This window comes from Enhydra lutris, unplaced genomic scaffold (assembly GCF_002288905.1).
Source record: "Enhydra lutris kenyoni isolate GAN:26980312 unplaced genomic scaffold, ASM228890v2 scaffoldscaffold33, whole genome shotgun sequence".
Lineage (NCBI taxonomy): Eukaryota > Metazoa > Chordata > Mammalia > Carnivora > Mustelidae > Enhydra > Enhydra lutris.
Genome location: NW_019154117.1, coordinates 3,297,614 through 3,322,321, shown reverse-complemented (window position 1 = coordinate 3,322,321; position 24,708 = coordinate 3,297,614). Strand labels below are relative to the sequence as shown.

The 24,708-nt window shown below is 56.9% G+C and overlaps 1 protein-coding gene across 3 annotated transcripts in view; it reads left to right on the top strand.

The window, feature by feature from the left end:
* LOC111153547 (PHD finger protein 2) overlaps nt 1-24,708 on the top strand; it is a 68,349-nt gene that overhangs the window by 33,600 nt on the left and 10,041 nt on the right. For all 3 annotated transcript variants that reach the window (XM_022512628.1, XM_022512626.1, XM_022512629.1), the window contains exons 3-16: nt 3,327-3,441; nt 11,358-11,518; nt 13,019-13,160; nt 15,422-15,608; nt 16,344-16,506; nt 16,920-17,007; nt 17,339-17,445; nt 18,575-18,666; nt 19,685-19,774; nt 20,457-20,825; nt 21,838-21,957; nt 22,373-22,488; nt 23,829-24,007; nt 24,084-24,154. In XM_022512628.1, the coding sequence (XP_022368336.1) occupies nt 3,327-3,441; nt 11,358-11,518; nt 13,019-13,160; nt 15,422-15,608; nt 16,344-16,506; nt 16,920-17,007; nt 17,339-17,445; nt 18,575-18,666; nt 19,685-19,774; nt 20,457-20,825; nt 21,838-21,957; nt 22,373-22,488; nt 23,829-24,007; nt 24,084-24,154 (2,000 nt within the window). The remainder of the gene's footprint in view (nt 1-3,326; nt 3,442-11,357; nt 11,519-13,018; nt 13,161-15,421; nt 15,609-16,343; nt 16,507-16,919; nt 17,008-17,338; nt 17,446-18,574; nt 18,667-19,684; nt 19,775-20,456; nt 20,826-21,837; nt 21,958-22,372; nt 22,489-23,828; nt 24,008-24,083; nt 24,155-24,708) is intronic.

Here is a 24,708-nt window from a genome sequence, read left to right as displayed (position 1 = left end):
GGCAGCCCCTCCCTGGCTGGGTGTGTTTGTGTACGTGTGTGTGCACAGATGTTCATGTGTGCATTTGCGTGTATAGACAGGATTGTGTGCACAAGCGTGGACACGAGTGTGTAGACAGGTGCGTGTGCACGAGAGTTGGCACATGTGCGTGAGTGTGTATAGACGGGTGCGTGTGTGCAAGTGTGGACATGTGTGTGTAGACACATGCGCGTGCTCAAGCATGAACACGTGTGCATGAGTGTCGCATGTGCACAGGTTGATGCTTGTATGTATACGTGGGTGTGGCTGTGCACACCTGCTTCATAAATCCTGTGGACCAGGGGCTCCCTGCCGTTACTGGGGGCTGCATGGCCATTGGGGTCAGAGGCTTGGAAGCTGGCATTTCCTGCCAGGATGCACGCCCACAATTGTGTGTCACTGCCTTGGAGTGGGTCTGTGTCACGGTGACACACTGGTTTGTTGGTGGCTCTTTGCAGTCAGACGCTCCACGGTGAGGACTGCCATGGTGTCATGTCCCCAGGGGACCCCTAAGCCCGTGAGCTGCTCGGGGGCCCACAGGTTCACAGTTTACACAGAGTTGGGGCTTGGGGGTCCCCAGGGAACTCGGCAGGGAGTCCCCACCGATGGGAAGGTTCTGGCAGCGCAGCCCCAAGAGCAGTTCTGACCCCGGCAGGCTTCAGAGGCCACTTCAGAGGCCACTTCCTGACCGGCCACATCCCGACCGGCCACATCCCTCCTCCCCGAGGCCCTTGTAGCTGTGATGCCCCGAGGGCAGCTGCAACGGGGGGGGGGGGGGGGGGTATCCGTCACCCCCACGCCCCGGCCTCCTGCTGGGCTGAGGTCTCTAGGCTGCCTCATCAGGGGGTGCGCAGGCAGGAAGACATTTGGCCTCGGGGCTCAGCGTGTTCTGGGCCCTGGGGAGGGAAGGAGCACACCAGCCAGGGCTGCACGGGGAGCCCCAGAATGCTCGGCCTGCCTCCCCTATGGATCTGTGTTGCCCCGTGCTTAGCCGTAGTGTCCTCGAGGTGCTCGCGGTGCCCCATCCCAAGTGAGGGCCCAGGAAGGCCGCCGCCCGCAGGCAGCACCTGCTTCTCAGGTCCAGTTCCTGGCGGGTATGTGGGGGTGCTGCTGCCTTCCCACACTGCCCTTTACACCTGCATCCCCATCCCCCAGCCGCCCTCCAGGACTCAGTTCCCCCACATGGCCTCCTTGGCCAGGGCCCTCCTGCCAGTCATCTGCATCCTTGGGGATCTGCATGCCTTCCATGTGGAGACCTCGGGAAGGGCAGAGAGGGGCGATGCGGGGGCCAGTGTTGGAGGACCTTGGGGGACCCACGTGAGGACCTCTGCTGCCCCCCCCCAGACTGCATGGGGATGCCTGTCTCTCCACTAGTCTCCCCTCTATGTGGTGTTGCTCATGGCTGCCAACATGTGGCCTGGCTTCCCCCTCCTCTTCCTCAAGGCCCTGGATACACTGGACCCCTGGTAAGTGGGCTCCCCAAGAGTCTGGCTCACCTCCCCAGGGGGCAGGCAGGGAGGCCCCACCAGGTGTGGGCCGCCGACTGCCAAGGCCCACGACGCCCCCGTGGCCGTGCAGCGGGGAAGCTCCATGTGGACTCCAGAGCCCCTTGCCTGCGGGGTCGGGCTCGCGTCCTGAGGCAGCTGCAGGCCTAGGAGAAGGCTGAGGACATGGAGACTGGTTTCAGAGTCAGGGTGACCTGGGTCGTCATCAGGGTGGTGCCCTCCCACCCTCATCTGAGCCTGCTGGGCTCTTTGGGGAGCAGGGATGACTCCCAGGCCACCCACAGCTTTGGCGACCCCCGTGCAGAGCTGGGCTGCTCAGTGGGCACTGAGGGGCCTGTGCAGTGCCCAGGAGACCTGCCATTCACAAACGTCCCTCCCTCCGCCCTGTGCCCACTGGTGCCGGGCTGTGCCAGGTGCAGTGGGTGCAGCTGGGGGAGCCTGGGGGCCTGGAGCAGGACTGAGCCCTGTGAACAAGGGCCTGCAGCCCAAGCAGCCTTGCCAAGAGGAGGGGCTGCGCTTGCACAGTGTGCCCCCCCCAGAGCTCCTGGGCAGGTGGGGTGCCGCATGTCATTTGCCTCCTGTGGCTCACGAGGAGTCCGGGAAGCTGGTACTAGCTGCTCTCTGTTGAAGATACAGCATAGAGATGCCCAGTGACTTGCACAAGGCCACACAGTGACAAGATGGTGGGGCAGGAAAGATTTGGGCAGGCTCCCGGGCCCTTCTGAGCTCCCATGTGTGCCCGATGCCACCAGAAGCCCCAGCTCGGAGGCCTCCCTTGGCAGGGTCTTGCCAGATTTCAGTAACACCCGCTCAGACCTTGGCCATGGCAAGCCAAGCATGACAGAGATGTCGCGTCGTTGCTGGAGACAGTCTCAGGGGTCTGTGACTGGATGGGAGATGGGGAATGGTGGGAGCCCCTCCCCATCCTTGTCTGTGAAGGAAGGGCATCCGGAGGGCCAAGCGGCAATCCCTCACAGCCAGTCTGACCCAGGCTGTTCCAGACCCTGCCCCGGAGCCTCCAGGGACAGGCGTGTGCGCCAGTGCTGTCCTCACTCCCCATCACCAGTGGCTGCCCTGAGGGGGGGATGAGGGCCACAGGAAGATCACTTCCCTCCCCTCCTGGGTCTGTGGTCCAGTGGGGTGTGTGTGAGTGTGAGTGTGTGTGTGCACACGCACCTGTTCTTGTGCCTGCAAACATGTCACGGTCCAGTAGGGGCACGTGTACACACTTGTCTCTAGAAAGTCCAATGTGGGGTGCCCAGTGTCCTGGGAGCACGTGTGGGACGGGGTCGGAGGGAGCAGGCAGGGTGGTGGTACGCATGGGTGGACACACCGGGGAGGGTGAGGTGCACACAGCTCGGGGGTGAGGAGGGCGGGAGCTCCCTGTGCCTCTCTGTGCCTCTGCCCCAGCTGCAGGCTATTGGGACAACAGAGGTCCCAGCAGAGAGGTGGCAGGGTTTGTGATATTAGAGGTCAGAGGGGAGGTGTCCCAAAGGCCAACCTTGGTGGGACTTCCCCGTAGGTGCCTCTGATGCGACACGCCCTCAGCAGACAGGCGCTGGTGGACAAGGTCCCAGGCCGCCCTAGCTCTGAGTGTGGTCACTGAGCCAGGGGCTTGGCAGGTGCAGGGCGGGGTGGGTGGAGAGATCATGGGGCTGGGGGCGGGCAGTGAGGGAGGCGGGTGGGCCAGACCCCTGCGGGACCATGAGGGCTCTGCCTGTAGGGAGCCTTGGGTGTTGGGGTGTTGACGGCTCCTTGGCTGCCCTCCTGGCTGTGTCCCCGAGCTGCCCTGTCTCCCCACAGTGAAGAAGAAGAGGGCCTGGCACAAACATGGTCCAGGGCAGACGCCCGACGTGAAGCCCGTGCAGAATGGCAGCCAACTCTTCATCAAGGAGCTGCGGAGTCGGACCTTCCCCAGGTGGGCGGCAGCGGCCCCACCCTCTGGGCGTCAGGGGCGTGGCCTTCCCTCCAGGGGACTAGCGTAGCCCCCCCCCGAAACCCTAGGCAGCCCTGGCTCTGGGGCCCGGCCTCTCCCTTCACAGCACCTCCACACACAGGTGCTGGGGACCCTCTCCCTCTGGGCACATCCGGCTCCCCCACCTGCTGTGGCCCTTTGCACGGAGCCGTCCTGAGGGAGAGGGTGCTGTCCTCAGGTTATGTCCAGTCAAGCAGTGGGGTCTGGGGTCCTGCTTAAGACCGCCCTCTGGACATGGCAGTTCCCAGCCCCCATGGGCCTGGGCTTTCCTCTGTGCCCCTGGGCCTGGCAGGCTGTCCCCAGGCCCCCGTCTCAGGGCACTCCCTGCTTGCACCTGTGTCCCGAGCAAGGGTGGAGGGCAGGGTCGGGGTCAGAGCTCTGGGTCCCCTCGGCCCTTCGCACCTGGAAGACTTTTTTGTTTGAGAATGTCTTTTTTCCCTCAACTTTTGAAGAGTAATTCACTGGACACAGAACCCTACATGGTGGGGTTTTTCCTTTTAACAGTTTAAATATTTCACTCCCCTGTCTTCTTGCACACACAATTTCTGTTCTAGTGTGACTCTTACTTGTGACTGTGTGTGGAGAAGGTCCTTCCCTCCTCTGGCTTCTTTCTTTCCCTCCGCCCTTTTCCCATACCCTGTGGCCCCCCCGATTCAGTGGTCTTTAGTGTATTCACAGATGTGGGTGCCGCCACCAGCCAATTGTAGACCATTTTCATCAGCCCAAAGCTTTTGTTTAATATTCAGTTGTATGGCCGGACCACATTTTGTTTATCCATTCACCAGCAGACACATTTGGGTTATTTCTGATTTTTGGCTACTGTGAGTATTTCCACTGTAAACATTCTTGTACAAGATCTTCTTGGACATATGTTTTCATGTTTTTAGGAATAGCTCTGCATTCCATTGTCTGAGGAATGAACTGCCAGACTGTTTTCCAAAGTGGTTACACCGCTTTCCGATCCCACCAGCAGGGGGTGACGGCGCTTTGATTCTAACCGTCCTTCCAGGTGTAAAGTGTTGGCTCACTCTGCTCTGATGGGCATTTCCCTAATGATGAGTGACTTCGAGCATCTTCTCAAGTGCGTACTGGTCATTGTAGGTCTTCCTTGGAGAAATGTCAGTTCAGACCCTTTGCCTATTTTTACTTTTTTGTGCTTTTTATTATTGAGTCATAAGAATTCTTTCCATATTTTAGAAGTCTCTTAACAGATAGGATTTGTGAATACTTTACCCTGTTTTGTAGACTTTTCACTTTCTCAGTTGTGTTCTTGGAAGCATGGACATTTGTCATTTTGATGGAGTCCAGTTTATCCATTTTTTAATTTTGTTTTTTGTGCTTTTGTTGTCATAGCTGAGGCTCATTTTCCAGGTCTAAACCCAAAGTTGTGAAGGTTTATCCCTATGTTTTCTTCTAAGAGTTTTATAGTTTTTAAGTCTTACAATTTGGTCTTTGATACATTTTGAGTTAATTTCTTCATATGTGCGTGGTAAGGATCTTTTTTTTTTTTTTTTTGCATGTGGCTCTCCATTTTTCCCTGCACCATTTATAAGAAGACAGTTCTTTTTCTATTAAATTGTCTTGGCCCTTAGCTGTAAGTGTATCCATTTATTTCTGGACACTCAGTTCTGCTCCGCTAATCTCTGTTTACACTTAGGCCAGTCTCACACTGTCCCGATTACTGTGCTTTGCAGTATGTTTTGAAATGAAGAAGTGTTGAGTCCTCCAACTTTTTCTTTTTAAAGATCGTTTTGGCCACTCCGAGTCTGTTGCAGTTCCATGCAGATTTTAGTTTTAGCTTGTCAAGTCTACAGAGAAGTCCGCTGGTAAGGATTATGGTGAATCTGTAAAGCAGTAAAATCAGAGTATTGCCATCTGAAAAATGCTCAGTCTTCTGACCCATGGACATGGACATTTTCCCACTTATTGAGATCTTTTAAATTTCCATCAAAAGTTTTATACTTCTTTTGTTAAATTTATTCCTAAATAATTTATGCTTCTTGATGTCTTTTAAGTGGAACTGTATTCTTAATTTTATGTCAGTGCTACTGTACTGAACTACAGTTGATTTTTATATATTGATCTTGTATCCTGCAACCTTGATGAGCTAGTTTATTATTTCGAGTAGCTTTTTAGTAGGTTCCTTACAACTTTCTTTATACAGGATTGTGTCATCTGTGAATAGATCATTGCTTGCTTTCTTTCCAATCTGTGTTACTTTTTTTCTTGCCTAATTGCTCTGGCTAGGACTTCTAGTGGAATGTTGAATAGAAGAGGCTGGGCAAGGGGAACCAGGGCCCCAGTAGTCTCAGGGTGCCACATTCAGGGTACGGTCTCAGTACCTGTGGGCCAGGTGGAAGAAGGGAGCCCCCAGGTCTTGGCTGTCCTCACCCAACACTTAGAATGAGCAATAGACAACCAGGGCATCATGAAAAAGACTGCCATGCTGTTCCACCAGGAGGAAAGCCCTCTGCCTGGAAGCTGGGGAGCCCTCCCATCCGGCATTCATGTGTCCTTGGCTGCAGTCTTCCCAGAGAGGAGTTTCCTTGCCAAGCCAGGGACGTGAAGGGAGGAGTGATTATATGCTCTTGCCTTTCATACCAAGTTTCCGTAGATTTTCTTGACTAGATGTTTCTTCATTTGATGTTTGCTCTTAGAACCATTTCCAGAGATCTTGAATGTTTTTCCAAATAATTTTTACCAGTTTTGCTGGAGTGTGGGTCAGCACTCTTCACACTGTCATGGCAGAAGTAGATCTTTCTCTTGTGGCCTTTTTCAAGATACTGTCTTTCATTTTTTGTCGTTTGATTATGACATGCCTAGGAATAGTTTGGGGTACTTATCCTGCTTGGTGTTGTCTGAGTGTTCAGGATCTGTGGTTTCATGTATGTCATTATTTTTAGAGAATTCTCAACCATTAGTACTTCAAACATTTCTTCTGCTCCTCTCTCTGTTTTTCTTTCTGGGATTCCCATTATACACTTTCTGCAAGTTCTCCACTTCTTGGATATTCTGTTCCCTGCCTTTTTCATTCTTTTCCTCTTGGCATTGCAGGTTGGGCAGATTTTATTGACTTAACTTCTAGCTCACTGATTGTTTTCTTAGCCATGTCCACTCTACTGATGAGCCCATCAAAGGCATTCTTCATTTCTTTTACAGTTTTTAATTTATTTCTGTCATTTTTTTTGATTCTTAGAGAGTCCACTTCTCTACTTTTATTGCCCTTCCATTCTCTGCATGTTGTCCACTTTTTCCACTAGCACTCCTAGCATATTAATCATAATTTTTTGAAGTTTTATTTTTTTAAAGATTTTTTAAAAATTTATTTGAGAGAGAGTGCCCATGTGTGCACAAGCAGTGGGGAGGGGCAGAGGGAGAGGGAGAAGCAGACTCCCCACTGAGCCAGGAGCCCCATGTGGGGCTGAATCCCAGAACCCTGAGATCATGACCTGAGCTGAAACCAAAAATTGGTGCTTAATGGACTAAGCTTTCCAGGCGCCCCGGGATTCAACAATTCTATACATCACTTCAGTGCTTATCAGGATGTGAACTCTTGATCCCCATCCCCTATTTCCCCCATTCCCCCCACCAACCTCCCATCTCGTGACCGTCAGTGTGTTCTCTATAGTGAAGAGTCTGTTTCTTGATTTGTCTCACTTCCTTTTCCTCCCTGTGTTCATTTGTTTTTTAAATTTTACATATGAGTGAAATCGTACACTATTTGTCTTTCTCTGACTTATTTTGCTTAGCACAATGCTCTCTAGCTTCATCTGTGTCATTGCAAATGGCAAGATTTCATTCTTTTTTTATGGCTGAGTAATATTCCAGTGTGTATATAGACCACTCGTGAATGGGTGGACACTTGGGCTGCTTCCATCTCTTGGCTCTTGTAAATAGTGGTGTTATAAACCTAGGGGTGCATCTTTTTGAATTAGTGTTTTCATTATCTTTTGGTAAATACCCATTAGTGAGATTACTGGACCATGTGGTATCCCTATTTCTTACTTTTTAAGGAGCCTCCATACAGACTCCCACAGTGGCTACACCAGTTTGCATTCCCACCAACAGTGCATGAGGGCTCCCCTTTCTCCACATCCTCACCAACACCTGTTATTTCTTGTCTTTTTGATTTTAGCCATTCTGACTGGTGGGGGTGCTTCGCTTTGTCTCTTCATGCTATGGGTTTCTTGCCTTTCAGCATGCCTTGTGGATTTTCTTGTTGAAAGCTGGACATGATGTGTTGAGTCAAACGAGCTGAGGTGCTCATGCATTTAGAGTGAGGTTTCATGTTGACCTGAGTAGGGAATGGGCTATGTCCACTGCAACTGTAGGTGCCAGACACATCACTTTCTTGTGGTTTCCTTGTTTTTTTCTCCTCTCCTGTTTTCTCTGGGCTTTCCTAGCAACTCCTTCTTAAATGGAATTAGTCTCTCAATTACGCTCAACTGTTCTGCTGTCATATGGCAGCCAGGTTTGGGCAGGGGAATGTTCTGTAATTGAATAGCAAACCTCAGTGCTTCAGTGGGCCCTGAGGCTCTGGGCTGTTACCTTTGGAAACATTTCTCTGCTTTCCTGAGACAGGAAGCTAGTGGGGGCTGGTGGAGGCCACTGGCCCTTCCCCTCATCAGATGAGGGCCTGGTTAAGTCAGTTCTCCTGGAAGGTAGACTTTTGTTCTAGAGGAAAAACATAGTCACTTACCCCCAACCCTTCCTGAAGTAGGAGCAAATCTTCACCAGAACATCCTGAGGTAAAGCCCATGAAAGTGTGGGTCTCCTCTGATGGAGCCCCCATGAGTTCTTAACTCTGAAGCTAGTTCACATTCAACCTATGCACTTTATCAAAAATTACCATTTAAGTATTCCTCCCACTAACTGCCTCCAGCAGCTTCTACTTCAGGTAAGGTTATCTCGGTTGTGATTTTTTGTATTTACCTGTCGCTGCAGATTTCGGGGGTGGCTGTTTGCCCTATAACCCTAATTCTCTGTGAATCTAAGAAAATTCATCGATTTTCAGTTTGTTCAGACTTTTTCTTGTTGTGAGGACAGGAGTGACCATGTCCAAGCTCTTAGCAGATTCCAGAAGTCAACTCCGAGTTACTCTAACCCTGTCTAATTTAATTGGTTGTCTTTTTCTTGTTGAGTTGTAATAGTTCTGGATACTTGTCATTTATCGGATATTTTCTCCCATTCTGTGGGCTGCCTTTCCATCTTCTTGATGGTGTCCTTTGAAGCACAAAAGTTTATAATTTTGATGGGGTCTAATTTATTTGTTTTGTTGTTGTTGCTCATGGTTTTGGCTTCTGAAAAACCATTGCCAAATTCAGGGTCATGAAGATTAATGCCTGTGTTTTCTTCTGTACGTTTTATGGTTCTAGCTTTTGTATTTAGGTCTTCAACTTACTTTGAGTTAATTTGTGTATATGATGTGAGGTAGGGATCGCACTTCATTCTTTTGCATGTGGACCTCCAGTTCTCCCACGTGCCGTTTATTGAGATGACTTTTTCCCCACTGAGTTGTCTCGGTGTTCCTGAGGCAAAGCCGTTGACCATAGATGTTTGGGTTTATTTTTGGACACTTGATTCTGCTCCACTGATCCGTATGTCTCTTCTCTCTTCTCATGCCAGCACTACACAGTCTTGATTACTGTAGCTTTGGAGTGAATTTTGAAATTGGTAAGTGTCCTCAACTTTGTTCTTCTTTTAAAAGACTGTTTTGGTCATCTGGGTGCCTTGCATTTCCATTCAGCATTCCAAGTTCAGCTTGTCAGTTTCTGAGAAGTCTATGGGTATTTCAGTAGGGGTTGTAAGAAATCCATGGTACAATTTTCCATTATTTCTTGAGTCCCATTTCTTTCTTCTAGATTTGATTTCCCTCTTGTTGAATTATTGTCCTTTAGTGGTTCAGTAAAGGCTTATAGAAATAGTCTCCATTTTGAAAATGTTTTCGTTTCATCTTTACCCTTAAACGATTCTGATTTTTCTAAACTGGATCTAAAATTCAAGAGTAAAAGTTATTTTCCTTGCAATCTTTGAAGGTACTATTCTGTTGTCTTTTGGCATCTCTTATTGCTCATGAGATGTCTGTTGTCAGTCTAGTGGTTGGTGTTTTGTTTGTTTGGGTTGCCTTGGTAAATAATCTGTTTTTTTTCTCTGAAAACATTAAGATTGTCCCTTTGTCCTTGATGTACCACAGATATGCTACAGTGCTCCCAGATGTGCATTTGGTTTTTATTAATTCTACTCAGGACTCAGTAAGTTCTTTAAATTTGAAGAATTATATCTTACCTCAGTTCCAAAAAATGTTCTGTTTTCTTTTTTAATGGCAGTTCTATTCCATTCTCTATCTTATTTTTCAGATATTTCATCAAATTCACCATTTTTTTTCCCAGGCAGCTACCATTGAATGCATCGTTGAGTTTTTAAAATTTTTCAAAAATGTTTTTCATGTCTAGAATTTCTGCTCACACATTGTCCATGCCGCCTGCTCTGTTTCTCCTCCCTCCCTGCTCTCTGCCCCATCCTTCCATTACCCTGTGAATGTGTTCAGTGTGTTTGTCTGAAACCCTCTTTCCCAGTTGTCCATTGTCCTCAGTGCACCGACCCGCGCGCTGGTAGATGGGTCTGCTGGTGCGCCCGTGGTCCGCCTCCGTCTGTGGGGTGGGGCCTTCAGAGCACGTGGTTTCCCACGGCAGCCAGTCCCCACAGGACCGTTCTGTCTGCCTGGCGTGTGGGGTTGTGTGACACAAGGGGATTCGGGTTTGTCCGGCACCTCCCGGTGCTGACTGTGCCCTGTTCTCGTGCTCTTGGAGCTGCTCCCCGCTGCTCACGGCGTTCCTCCTCCTCACTCACGCACCACTTGCGCCTGGTCCATGCCTAATGGCCTCTCACCATGTGCTCCAACCCCGGGGGTCTCCTCGATCCTTACCTTCACTGGCCCCTTGGTGGTACATGGCCCTGGGGCCCCTTCTCAAGCCCCATCCTCCTTGGAGCTATGATACTGCTGTCTCCCCGGTCTCCTCTCCTGCTGACTGCTCTCCCTTAGAGTTTGGTCCCTGCTGTCTCTCTGCCCTCAGAGTTCACGTCCATTCCCTTGGCCTCCCAGACTGCCCCTTGGACAGTGGCTTCAGCCTCCCTCTCCAGACTCTAGTCCTCTGAGCTCCTGTTGCATCTGTCTGATGGGCGCTTCTGTGGCAAATCTGACACTTGCCTCAGCCCAAGTCTGTGTCAGCTCAGCTCTGGGCTGCCGCCTGCACATTCCCACTACTGGACTGACCGCCAACTATGGTTGCCCTGCTTAAGCTGTGCCGTGGGTCTTTCTCTAGGGTCTCTAAGTTCACCACTGGTGCTGTTCCAGCTGGGTCCCGAAGGTCCCTGGTCCCCCGGGCAGTGCCCAGCACACAGCTGCCCCTAGGTCCTGTGCTTGGCTTGTCTTGGGGGTGGGCTCTCCCTGAAGAGGGGTTTGTCTCCATCTACCGTGTCCTCAGGCCTGACCCCAGCCCTATGCAGGGTGTGACATCGAGCACTAGGGAGGAGTCGCGGGGAATAGAGGGTAGGCAGGTAGACCAGGAGAGGAAAGGGAGAGACCTCGCTCACATTTCTGCCTTTCTCTGCCACGGCAGGAGTTCTGGTTTCAGGATGTCCCCATCATGGGCCTCCTGGACCTTGAGGGCCCTGTCTGAGCGCCGTGGCTGCCCCGGGAGCCCTGGGTGTGGGGCTGCAGGCAAGGCCTCCTCTCAACATGCAGGAGGCAGGAGCCGGGGCTTTGTGTTTCCGGCCCTGAGGCCACAGCCAGGCCTGTCCTGGAGCTGCGGGGCGGGGACGCTGGCCGGCATGACCCCCGACCCCCACTTTTCCCACAGCGCGGAAGACGTGGTGGTCCGCGTGCCAGGCAGCCAGCTCACTCTGGGCTACATGGAGGAGCACGGCTTCGCTGAGCCCATCCTCGTCCCCAAGAAAGACGGGTTGGGCCTGGCGGTCCCAGCCCCCACCTTCTACGTCAGCGACGTCGAGAACTACGTGGGTGAGTGGCCTGCTTGCTGAACGAAGGCCCCGGCTGGTCCCTGTGCCACGTGCTCCCTTTGGGAGTTAGAACGCATGTCCCACTAAATGGAGTGTGACTCTGGCTGTCCCCCCTCAGTTATTCTGGCTGCAAAATGGGGGCTGTGAGGGGCCCTTTCATTGTGGACGCCCTTGTTGGGGCAGCTGTGGGTGGAAAGCAGTGCCTTTGCGTGCTTGGCTTGGTCTGTGAGGCCGTCTCCCCCCAGCAGCGGTGCCCACGTGACTGCAGCCCGCATGGCTAGGCTCTGAGGCCCTCGTGGTGGCTGGGGCTCGAAGTATTCACGGGGATGGCAGAGTGGCCAGGGCAAGAGGAGGGAAGACCCTGAGAATGCCTGCATCCCACCCACCTCCGGTGGCAGGGAGGGAGAAATGCCCAGTGCCTAGGTGAGGCCACACCCCTGGAGTGACAGCTAGGGTCTGGGGCCTACCTGCCTGGCACCGAGCACTCCCTGAGCTCTCCCCACCTGTGAGCCGGTGTCATCCTGCCCACAGCTATGTCGCCCCCTGCCTTTGACAGATGGCGTGAGAACGGTGTCAGGGCCCCGGGCCTGCACTCGGTGGCACTGATGGCGCTGATGACTCATACCAGAGCCCTGCCTCAGTTACCCCCGGGGCCCAGTGCACACATTCTGGGCGGGCAGCGGGAATCGCACACTGCATTTGGTGATTATGCCCCTCGGCCTCTCTCTGTTCCTGAGGTTGCTGGAGGATCACATTGTTGGTCTAGAACGTCCCACAATGTGCCCGTGGTGTCCTGTAACCCAATCCTGTGTCCCCAGTGGTTCCCGCCCCGCCTGGGCAGATGCTCGGGTTTGCCTTCAGGTGGACAGCGGGACTTCTGTGGGGCTCGGGAGGTGCCTGAGTGGTGACGGACCAGCTCCTCTGTGCCCGCAGCTGGGGTCCACGCGGCCCCGGTGGACTGTCGGGAAGCCCGAGGCCGTGAGTTCTGTGCGTCTTTGTCCCACAAGTACTTAGGAGTCAGATGGGATGTGCTCGCCCTCATCAGCTCCTGGGCTGTCTGGAGCCTCCTGTCACCGGTGATTCTTAACCCGATCTTTTCCTCGTCAACTACAGGAAATGCAGGAAAAATGTTTTTCCTTTTACTTACCCATTTTCAGAATAAGTCGGTGCCCTAGAAACATAGTTTTTTGATTTAAAAAATTTTTAAAACATAAGTACGTTCCGGGCGTTATTTGGGATGTGCTCAGACTAACAACATATTTTTCGTTTGCTTGTCTGAAGTTCACGGGTGCCTCACGTCCTGTGTTTTTACTTGGTTTCGTGGCTACCCTCATGGGGCCCGAATGCCAATGGGCTCCTGCGCCCTGGGGCCCACGGGGGCTGAAGGGCGGGGGCAGCCCGTGCGGGGGGGACGTCGGCACCTGAGCCTCAGGCCCAGCCCCGCTCGGCAGCCTCCCCGGCACGTCCTGCCCCGCTCACCATCCCCCGGCCCTGCCCGCAGGCCCGGAGCGGAGCGTGGACGTGACGGATGTCGCCAAGCAGAAAGACTGCAAGATGAAGCTGAAGGAGTTCGTGGACTACTACTACAGCACCAACCGCAAACGGGTGCTCAACCTCACCAGCCTCGAGTTCTCCGACACCAGGTGAGCGCCCGCCAGCCCCCTGGCCGCCTGCCGCAGGGTTTCTTCCTAGGCACTGTGACAAATTAAAACAGAAAATGAGCTGCCAGGGGCTGAGTCCTCTTCCCGAATGCGCACACTCACGCTCACACGCTTGTGCAGACTGCCACACACGTCTCCGCATGTGCACACATGTGTACCCACTGGCCCACGGGCCTGCACACGTCCACAGACGCAGCCTCAAATTCACACCTGCAGCCCTGTGGGGTCGTGCTGTCCCCCGGTCCCTCCTGCCATCTCAGCCCGAGTTCCACCGGCTGGGCCCGCCCAGTTCATGGCTCTTCTCAGGGCGGAGGGTCCAGCATAAGGCTCCGTGGCTGACTGGGGCCCACTGAGGTCCAGGTTTCTGCGTCATGGAGGCAGGCCGGCGTGGCATGGCCCCCCCTTTCCTGCCCCTGGGCCAAATCCCTGCTGCTCTCCAGCTGGGCCCTTTGTGCATCGCAGGGCCCGACTCGGTGACAGTGGTTTCGTTTACGTGTGATTTCACTTTTGGGTCCTTCCTGTCTTGCCGACTTCTGGAAAGCTCAGGGCATAGCCAGATAGCTCATGTGCAGAAGAGCGGGTAGGAGAGTTTCTGGAAGCCTCACGTTGACGGAGAATACAGAGCTGTGCCACGAGCCCCGACAGGATGTTGCAACCGGCTGCTGGGTTCTGTGTGAGCTTCCTGACAGCAAAGGCATAAAGGGAAATAGGATGGCTTATGGTATCAGGACAAAGCCACCACCTGAGAGTTCACAGCAAGGATTTCCTCTCAGGCTGAGTTGTGATGGGCATGTTGCTCTGCTCCCAGAGAGCACGCTCGGGAACATCGCTATCAGCTTGGGCTATGAGCAGCCTGGGTCTTCATAGAGAGCCACGGGTGCAGAGCCAGGGGACTGGATGCTTTGGCTTGGGGTTTTCCCTGGGACCTCTTGGGGCCACCCCTTTGCTGGCAGAGAATGTGCAGTGCCTCCAGGGTCCTCAGGCCTGACCAGAGGACCACGGGGGTCATGCACACTTCCCACCAGGCTGTTGAGCAGCTGGGACTCTGGTCTACACCACCAGAGAGGGAGAGGGTGGCCTCCACTTAATCAGTGCGGTCTGTGCCTGGGGACGTCAGCTGGGGCTGCAAGGGCTGGGCCTGACCGCATAGATCATCTGTGGCGGTCTCAGGGTCTGCGGCCTCGGGGGTCCTGCAGTGACTCCCATGTACCCTAACCCCAGAGGCAACTGCTGTGACAGATGGAGAGTGATGTGCCTACTGTCATTGATGCGAACATGCATGGTTACCTCTGCACTGCACCCACGGTGGCCTTGGGTGTCTGGGGGCCTTGGGACACCACCCCTCGGCCCTGGGAGACTGCAGGGAGCCATAGCCTTGGCGGCAGGAGAACGGGCTAGCTTTGCACCCGAGGAGCCATCAAGCAGGGAGAGGACATTCGTGGCGGTTTTGGGAAGCCCTGATGGGTGGTGTTCAGAGGACCAAGAGGGCCCCAGGGCAGCAGGGGCCTGGACTAGTTAAGAAGGGCGCTGGGGAGCGGGGAGGGGGATGTTACCTGGGGACATGTGGAGAGTTAAAGGAAGAGGGTCTGCTGAGGATGCTGTTGAGGTCGGGGTCGCTGGACCAGGCCCGCAGTTCAGGACCGTCTTGTCCTGCAGGCATGGCCTTTAGTGCGGGGCTGTGCAGTTCCGTCCCACCTGAGACAGCGAGGACACCGGGCTCTCATTGCCAGGGACTGCGGGCTGTGCAGTGGTGATGCGGCACCGTGTGTTTTAATCAGGATGGTGACATTTCATTGGAAAGGCCACCTTTGCCTTCCCTTGTTCTCCTTGGAAAGGAGTCTGCTGGCTTGACAGGGATCCCCAGCCCCTTGGCCCGTTCTGGAGAGCAGCCGCTTTTCTCCGAGTGAGGGATGCCCGGGAGCGCCTGGACTGTGTGCGAGACGTGCCATTTGCTGTCTGCCCCCCGCCCCCCCCGTGCCCGGACAGCCACCTCCAGCTCTCCAGGGAGTGGCGGTCTCTGGTTTCCTGTGGGAGACCCGTGTTAGATCCTGCCATGGCCACACCCGGCAGCTGGGCTCCCTCTGCCCCCGGGAACCTTAGTTTGCTTGTCTGTAGAGCAAGAGTGATGCCATATGGCCTGGGATGGAGAAGTAGGTGAGGGACATGACCCCGGAGCCCCTTCCACGCCAGGTGGCCCGGCGGACGTCCCGTCACTGGTGCCCCTCCTCCTGCATCTGCCCCAGGATGTCCAGTTTCGTGGAGCCACCTGACATTGTCAAGAAGCTGTCATGGGTGGAGAACTGCTGGCCCGATGACGCGCTGCTGGCCAAGCCCAAGGTGACCAAGTACTGTCTCATCTGCGTGAAGGACAGCTACACTGACTTCCACATTGACTCGGGAGGCGCCTCCGCCTGGTACCACGTGCTCAAGGTAGGCTCACCCGGCTCCATATGCAGGGTCACCTGCGGTCCCCACGAGCCCAGCTGGGCCAGCGCTCAGCTTCTCCAGGAGGGACGTGGAGTCTGGCCCTCGGGAGGCAGAGGGATGGGGTCACATGTTGCGTGTTTCTGAGGAGGGGGGGTTCATGAAGCAGTTGGAAGCGGCCCACTGGAGTGCAGCCCAGGGCTCTGTGGTGTGCACACCCAAGGATGAGAATGTGGTGCTGGGAGGACTTCCTGGAAGAGGGGCCCACACAAATGTGGGGGCAGGGCTGGAGGCTCCTGCCAGGAAAGAAGGGAGATGTGAAGACAAACGAACAAGGGATCCTAAGGCTTGGGCTCAACCACCCACTGGGGTCTCCCCACACCTGCCCGAGCCCGACATGGGGTGGGCAGCTCGGCTCATGATTCTGGCCCTGGGTCCTGCAGGGCAGAGCAGCCCTGACCCCAGGGCTCTTACGAGCAGAGCTTTCTTGAAATTCATCAGACAGCTGGTCCCACCTTTACTGCCCCGTGGCACACGTGACAGTCCCAGGGTCGCATGAGCACGGCGTGTGGCATGCTGGGGCTCCTGTGCCACACTCATCCCTGCTCACAAACTATGCATTGCAAAGCCCACACGGCCCCACCTTTCAGGGAGGGGGCGGTGTTCACGCCTGGACCCACTGCGGGGAACCCCACTGTCCTTGCATTGCGTCGGGCTCTGCCAATGGCCTCTTGTTGGCAGGGGGAGAAGATCTTCTATCTCATCAAGCCGGCTTCCGCCAACATCTCCCTGTACGAGCGCTGGCAGTCGGCCGCGAACCACAGTGAGATGTTCTTTGCCGACCAGGTGGACAGGTGTTACAAGTGCACCCTGAAGCAGGGCCAGACGCTCTTCATCCCCTCCGGTGAGTGACCTGTCCCGCGCCCCATCCACTCCACCAGGCTCCCCGCCTTTGCCCTGGCCCCCAGCCTCCCGCTCAGCCGTCACCTGTGGTACTGGAGGGGGGGGGGACGCTCCTGGCCGAGGCTTGTGTTCAGGGGTGGTCTAGGGGTGAGCCCATTTCCCTGGGCTGTGGCCACCCTGCCCTGTCTCCTGGTCCTGTGTGTGTGGGTCGGGGCTGCTGGGCAGCTGACTTGGGGCAGGCAGGAAAGCCAGTGTGGATGCAGGCTCCCCATCACAGGGCAGGCAGGGGGAGTGGGGGCAGCCAACCAGGGTGGACAGGGGCCCCAGGGCAGGCGGGATGACCTAAGCCCAAGCTGCAGCGGGGAGCCCTCCCTGAGGGCGAAGTCAAGGGCTAACCACGCCCCTGCCTTCTAGGCTGGATTTATGCCACACTCACTCCCGTGGACTGCCTGGCCTTCGCGGGACATTTCCTGCACAGCCTGAGCGTGGAGATGCAGATGAGGTAGGGCCATGCCTGCTGGGGTCCCTGTTGCCAGGCCAGCGTGGTGGCACCCCCCGAGTTTGCCCTTGGGTGACCTGGTCCCTGGGCAGCTTCTGTGGCCCTTAGAGGGTGATGGGTGAGTTGAAAGGCCTCTCCCTGGGCACTGGCCCACAGGCTCACCCTCACGCAGGGCGCTCGTTCCCATGTGGTCCCCTGTTCCACCCTGCCACAGAGGGGAGGCCTGAGTGGCGTAGCCTTGGTGTGGCCTTGTCGTGGCTATGACATGGGTTCACCCTTAGTGTCACCTGTTCAGAGCCGAATGCCCTGGACAATTCTTTGCTATGGTTTCCAGAGCATATGAAGTGGAAAGGAGATTGAAACTGGGCAGCCTGACTCAGTTTCCCAACTTTGAAACTGCCTGCTGGTACATGGGGAAGCACCTGCTGGAGGCGTTCAAAGGTATGGGTGTGCAGGTTGGCATCTCTGACGGTGACTCCGGGTGGCTGGTTTGCGTGCGGAGCTCGGGGGCGTGGGGGTGGGTAATGGCTAGGCCTTCATGTGGCCAGAGCCCGGTCCAGGTTGAGCCCTGCAGTGCAGCACGAGGCTGGATGGCGCCTGCGGGGCTGTTGGTGTTTTGTTAAGAATGCTGGCTGGGACATGTGTTCCCAGGCCTGGCGTGTGTCGCCTCACGAGATGGCCAGTGGGGCTCCCTGGGGAAGTTGGGAGGCCCTGGCTACAAGCTGAGGGACCCCTGTGGCATGCCCGCCCTCCTCCCCGGCCTTCAGGGTGGGTGCCTGGCTCCCAGCGGCCGGGCTGTGCTCCCCCTGCAGGCTGAAGCCACCTGGTCCGGAGCCCTTTGTACACCGGCTCCAGCCTGAGGTGGGAAAGCTAAAGAGATGGACCTTGATCTTGGCTTGTCTGTCCCCATGTTGAGATCCCTGGGCTTCACCCTGGCAGAGGGCGTGCCTAGGAGGGAGCCCACGGGGGCTGCACTGGGGGCTCATGGCAGGGAGGTGGGATGGGAGCAGTGACGGCAGAGCCATACCCCGGGACGGTCTGACAGGGTGATCGCTGACCTGCTGGGTCCGCCCCTCTGTCAGGAGACCAGAGAAGCAGCCGGTGACCTGGTGGCTGAGAGATCTGGCAGCTCTGCCTGCAGCTCCCTGGCCAGAAGGGGGGCGCCTTGTCCCTTTTCTGCAGGGCTTGCCCAGCCCCCAAGGGTGTCTCAGGGGTGATGCTTGTCCCAGTGGCCACAGCTTGTCCCTGGAGTCCCAGCCACCACAGCTGTGCAGGAGCTCATGAGGAGTGGGTACCCCCATGGCCCCTCACTCCGGTGGGCCAGGGGACAGGCAGGAGGCGAGCTGGGCTGCCTGCCTGGGGGCCCCGGCGAATGGACAGTGGGAGGGCTGTCCTGCCCTGTACAGGGCATCTCGGACAGGGCTCTGAGGTTCCAAGAGGGACCGTTGGCAGTTGGGCAGGTGGCAGTGGGTGGAGGTCCAGCCCTGACCCCGCCCCCTTCCCGCCATGTGAGGTTGCCCGCAGGTGGCCGGCCACCCTCCCCTGACCCAACCCCTCTACCTCCCGCCAGGTTCTCACAAGTCTGGGAAGCAGCTGCCCCCTCATTTAGTCCAAGGAGCTAAAATTCTCAATGGTGCTTTTAGATCATGGACGAAAAAGCAGGTAGGGATGTGGGCCAGGTGTGTCTCCAACTGGAGGGGAGCATGGCTGGTGGGGAGTCCTCCCCAGTGCTGGTCCTTCCTTTGCTGGGTGTCCCCTGCCCACCTGTAGCAGGAGCAGGGTGCTGGGAAGCAGATCAGGGACTGAGGGATGGAGGTCAGGGGGCCTGGAGAGTCCGTGGGAGGAAGGTACAGGGTGGAGAGGGCACTGAGTGCACCCGAGGCGTGGGGCAGGGTTAGGTTCAGGGCAGGACAGAGAAGAGCCTCTTGGCTTCCCTGGCTAGCCTAGGCATCAGCTCAGAAGTGGGCTTTACTCTCTGATGTGGGCCTCCCTTTGTACTGTGTCTCCCCGTTGTGGCCCCCGTAGCACATGGCATTTTACCCCCCAAGTTACCCCTGATGGTATGCCCAGTACCCCCCCCGGCCCCCCCCAGCAGCCCTGTCCTCTCCCCCCCATGGTCCCCCCAGGCGGCACTGTCCTGCCCCCCCGCCCCCCCGAGCCCTCCAGCAGTGCTGTCTGGTGACCTCCCAGGGCTGTCCTACAGCCACATATCTGGCCTCAAGGCCTGGAACCGTATCTGGTGTCCCTTCTCCCTCACCTCAGCCATGTGGCCAATGGTAGCAGCCTTGTGCCCAGCAAGAGAGGATGGCCTGTATCACTGCCCAGCTGGGGTGGCCTGAGGCACCTCATTCTCTCTGGGACTCTGTTACTCCCCCTGTGGAGAGGGGTGGTGGCAGGGCCCTCTTATGGGCTGATGTCCAGCTAGGGGCTGACCAGCGCAGGACCCATGCAGCCAGTCTCTGCTGCAGCAGCCCTTCCTACGTGCCTGTCTGGGCTGCAGGGGTCCTGGGTTGTTAGGCAGGAGAGGACCTGGAGGGACAGTGAGGGTGAGTCGGGATTCTCGGCTGTCGAGCCTGCTTGGGGACCCTGTGAGTGGCAAGGGGCAGCATGGCCTGGGATGGGTGGACGTTGGCTCCGGACTGGGCAGCTGACTGCTGGCCCCACGTGTGCTGCCCTTCAGGCTTTGGCAGAGCATGAGGACGAGCTCCCAGAGCACTTCAAACCTTCCCAGCTCATCAAAGACCTCGCCAAAGAGATCCGCCTTAGCGAGGTAGGACTGACTGGGGGGACTGCCGGCCCTGGCCGGGGGACCCTCTGCCTGCCTGCCAGGGACAGCCATGTCTGAGATGGCTCCTCCCGTGGCCCTCTAAGGCAGCGTCACTGGCGTGATGGGGACTCCGAGGCACCTGTGGCTGCCCGTGGCCTCCCAGCCGGAGCTCCCCAGGTGGGTGGGGAGGGGTCTGGAGGCAGGACGGTTCCAGCCGCTGGAGACCCTGCCTGTGTGAGCCTGACTGCTCCCAGGCTCTTCGTGCCATGGGGTAGAATGGTGGTCTCCACCAAGGAGGTGGAGGGGTCAGGTGGCTGATGGTGTAGACAAATGGCACCTTGTCACACGGGTGATGTAGATGAATGTGTCACGGGATGGTGTAGATGGATGTGAGTGTGTCACAAGGGTGTAGATAGATGTGAGCGTGTCACACGATGCTGTAGGATAAATGTGTGTCACACAGTGATCAGACAGATGTGAGCGTATCACACAGTGGTATGGACAGATGTGAGCGTGTCACACGGGAGCTGTAGGATAGATGTGAACATGTCCAGCGGGTGGTGTAGACAGACGTGTTGTATGACAGTGTGGGCAGAGGTCCTTTCTGTGGGAGCGTCTGCCATAGCCCGGGCTGAGGCCCTGCTGGAGGGAGGCAGCTGGCCACCTCTCCTTCTCCTTTCCCTAGAATGCCTCCAAGGCCGCCCGACCCGAAGTGACCCCCGCAGTCTCCTCAGATGAAGTCTGTTTCGGGGGTCGGGAGAAAGAGGAGCCCCCGTCCCCTATTGAGGCCAGCCCTCCGCGGTCCTTCCTGGAGAAAGTGTCCAAAAAAAAGACTCCCAAAACCGTGAAGATGCCCAAGCCGTCCAAAGTTCCCAAGCCCCCCAAACCCCCCAAACCCCCGAAGCCCCCCAAGCCACTGAAGCTCAAGGATGGGGGCAAGAAAAAAGGGAAGAAGTGCAGGGGTGCGGCCTCGCCCACCATCCCCAACCTGGACCTGCTGGAGGCCCACACCAAGGAGGCGCTGACCAAGATCGAGCCTCCCAAGAAAGGCAAGGTAGGTAGCCGCACCCTGCCACCTGTGGTCGGAGCTCCCAGATATCTCCCCTGTGGGGTGGAGCTGGGGCTGCAGAGTCCTTGTGCTGGAGGCTTGGGGTGGGTGGGCTGTGCCCCAGGGAGCTTGGCGCAGTGGGGAGAGAGCCTCACAGGGAAGGCAGTGGGGTCTGTGCTGGGACGGGGGGGCACCACACAGGGTCGTTTGGGGGGACGAGCTGGCTGTATTGTCTCTGAGACCCAAGCACTGGCTGAGATCTGAAGGTGGGCCAGTGCCCAGTGGAGGGTAATAGGGAGGCGGAAAGGGGACTGATGATGTGGGCAGTTATTGGAGGGGCCTGAGCCCCTACAGGCAGTGAGAGAGGCGGACCTGGCCCTGGGGACCTACCAGTATGACCAGAGGCCCTAAAGTGTGGTCTTCGGGGCCATGAGCCCAAGACCAAGCCTCACTGAGTGATTTCCTGCTAGTGGGAGGTTGTTACCCACTTCTTAGCTGGGGGTGGGGACGGGTCAGTGGTGGCCCTGGCTTACCAGGCTCACTAAGGCCAACATCACAGGGCTGCACTGGGGCACATCAATTTTCTCATCCTTAAGGCAAAGAGAATGGATGAACGAACAAATGAACAGATGGATGGATGGCAGGAAAGGGGGAGAGAGGAAGGAAGGAAAGAAGGGGGAGAGTGCATGAATGGGTGGGTGGATGGTTGGGTGGGTGTTTGGGTGGAAGGGATGGGTGGATGGATGGATGGGTGAGTGGATGGATGGATGGATGTGTGGATAAGTGTGGATGGGATGGTAGGTGGATGGGTGTATGGAAGGATGGATGAGTGGGATGGTGGATGGGTGGATGGATGGATGGATGGATGATGGACGGATGCATGGGTGGATGGGCTGCTGCATGTGAGCCTGCGGGAGGCAGGGGCTCTGTGCTGTGTGGCTCTTGCTTTGCCCTGTAGCCTCAGGGATCCTCGACACCCTCCCACGTCCACTGCTGGGTCATGACTGCTGTTTCCTAGGCCACAAAGAGTGTCCTGAGTGTGCCCAACAAGGAGGCAATCAGCTCGCAGAATGACATGGAGAGGCTAGAAATCCGAGAGCAAACTAAGAGCAAGTCAGAAGCCAAGTGGAAGTACAAGGTGAGGCGTGTGTGTGTGCAGGTGTGTGCAGGTGTGTGGACCTGCCCTCTGGGGGGCTGTGTTCTGTGAGAAGGGGGTGTGTGGGGGTGTGCATGGGCTTGGTGGTATGAGTGGAGGCGCGTTTCCTCCTGTCCCCAGGGCGGGCAGTGAAGGTGTGGGTGTAAGTGTGGCTTCTGTGGGGCCATCGTCTGTAGGGTCTGGTGCCTTCTGGCCGAAGGAGCCAAGTGCATCACTGTCTGAGTTCATGGATAGCCCGCCTTGAACTCATACTCCCTGGAGCCAAACCGTGCAGGGGCTGCAGAGAAGGGGCTTTCCAGGATGATACGGTCAGAGGGAGGAGGCTGGCCTGTCCCAGCACCTCTGCCCACTGGTTGCCTGTGTGGGGCTCAAGGACGGTCCTGGGTTTGCTTTTCAGAACAGCAAACCTGACTCCCTACTGAAGATGGAGGAAGAGCAGAGGCTGGAGAAGTGCCCTTTATCAGGGGGCAAGGACCCCAAGTTCTCGTTCTCCTTCAACAAGAGACTGCTGGGGTATGTGTGTCCTCATGCACACGTGCCCCTCCCCCGTCACACATGCAGCCCCCCCCCACACACACACACACATGCCCTCATGGAGGGCTTCCCAGGTGAGGCTCACCTCCTGAGCAGGCAGACCCCTTCCCTGCCTCCCGGGCTGATAGCTCTGATGGGTGGGGGTGGTGCAGAGGGGAAGAGTGTGACTTGATGGGTGTTAGCCCAGTTGCTGTCCTGGGCTTGGTAGGGTGGGTCAGGGTCCTGGCCTTGGGCCCAGTGATCAGTGTGAACCCAGTATTCTCAAGTGTACCTAAAATTATGGCTGAGATGGGGGCTATGGAGGAAAAATCTCTGGGGCCTCTGGGGCCTGAGAAATCAGGAAGGCTTCCTGCGGGGGGGGGGGCACTGATCTGAGAGGTGGAGCACCCAGCCTGGCAGGGCATGTGTGTGTGGGAGTGGGCACGTCTGCGTTCTAGACTGTGGAATGGGTGTGTGTCTGCTGACCAGCTTCGAAAGCCAGCCACCCCTCGCCTGCTGGGAAGCCCGGACCAGCCGTGGTCCCTCATGCACTTGCTTGTTGAGTCTGAAGTTGGGGTGGGTGCCCCTCGGCGGGGAAGCGGCGCATCCCAGTGGGAAGGGGGCCAGCATTTTGCCATGGGCTTCAGTGTCCTCCTTGCAGGCGGTGGGGAAATGGGGCCCTGCAGAGCCGGGTGCGATGGGGCGTCATACCGGAGGCCTCTTAGCATCATGCTGAGGCTGCTCCGCGAACAGGTGGGATTGGGATGGTCCGAGGGCCCCGTTGCCCTGACCTCGTGGCCCTAAGCACACTGTTGATGGATCTGAAGGTCAGGTGCGGGGCCCCGGGGGCTTGGGGGCCACATTTGGCAGGAGCAGGAGACAGCTGTGTGTGCTCCTGCTCTGTCCAATCCCGCAGGGCTCCTGCCGCTGGGGAGTGGGGGCCGTCCCGTTGGCAGCTGATGCAGGCCCTGTCCTGGCCCACCGTCCCCATTGCTGGGTGCGGCCAGAGTCCTGCCTTGCGCTGACAGGGAGGCCCATATGGAAGACAGCGGAATTTATTTTTCTGAAATAGCCAGGAGGGGAGCCCAGGCTATCGGCGCTGGCTCCGTCTGAAACTGAGCTGGTGCCGGACCCCAGGTCAGGGGGCGGTGAGGGGCACGCCTTCTAACAGCCCAAGAAAGGGCCGGGCATGCACCCCGGGGCCACGCGCCGTCCTCGCTGGGGCCACAATGGCTGGGAGGAGGCTGTGGGATGGGGACGTGTGTGGCCAGCGGCTGGTCCTTTGAGGCCCAGGATGGAGTGCAGGGGGAGCACTGAATGACTCACTTGTGCCACCCCAGCTCCAAGGCCCTCAAGCCGCAGCCCAGCCCAGGTGTGTTTGGGGCCGTTCAGAGCTTCAAGGAGGACAAGCCCCAGCCGGTGCGGGACGAGTACGAGTACGTGTCGGACGACGGGGAGCTCAAGATTGACGAGTTTCCCATCAGGAGGAAGAGGAGCGCCCCCAGGAGAGATCTGTCTTGTGAGTGAGGGAGTGAGGGTGGGGAGCGGGCCGTCCTCCCGAGGCCTCTGCCAGACGCACGTCTGCTGTGTTTCAGTCTTGCTGGACGGGAAGGAGCCACTGCCCACGCCCGCCTCGAAGCCAAAGCTGGACTCGGCACTCTACAAGGTAAGGACGTGGGTGCTGGGCCCCAGGAGGCCAAGCCAGGGGTCCTTCCCTTTCTCGGGCAGTCCTGCCATGCAGTGGGACATGCCTCATGGCTTTGCGTGGGGACTGCAAAAGGGGTCATCTTCTGCCTTGTCTCAGGCGTTTTCATGGGGAGGGTGGCCTGGGTTCTGGCCATGGGCCCCACAGATGAGGGATGAAGACGGAGCACACAGAAGTCTGTGGGTCTCAGTGAGTGGCCGCCCCGCCCTCGAAGATAATGAATGGGGAGATGTGGGGCCAGGCCTTGCTCTGTGCCGTGGGAGCTGAAGTCAGGCCACCTCCAACCCAGGACATGGAGGCTGTTTCCAAGGAGGCCAGGGTCCCCACAGAGCCAGCAGCCAGGGCCTGACTGGGGTCTCCGAGCCCGGGCATGAGCTCCCATCTGCTTCCTGCCCAGCCACACGGCTCCTCTCACATCTGTGGCCAGAATTGGGGCTCATGGGGCCACAGGGCAGGGCGTGAAGATCGCTCTGCCCTTTGTGGCAGGCTGGCAGTCCCAGCAGAAAGCCCTGGCT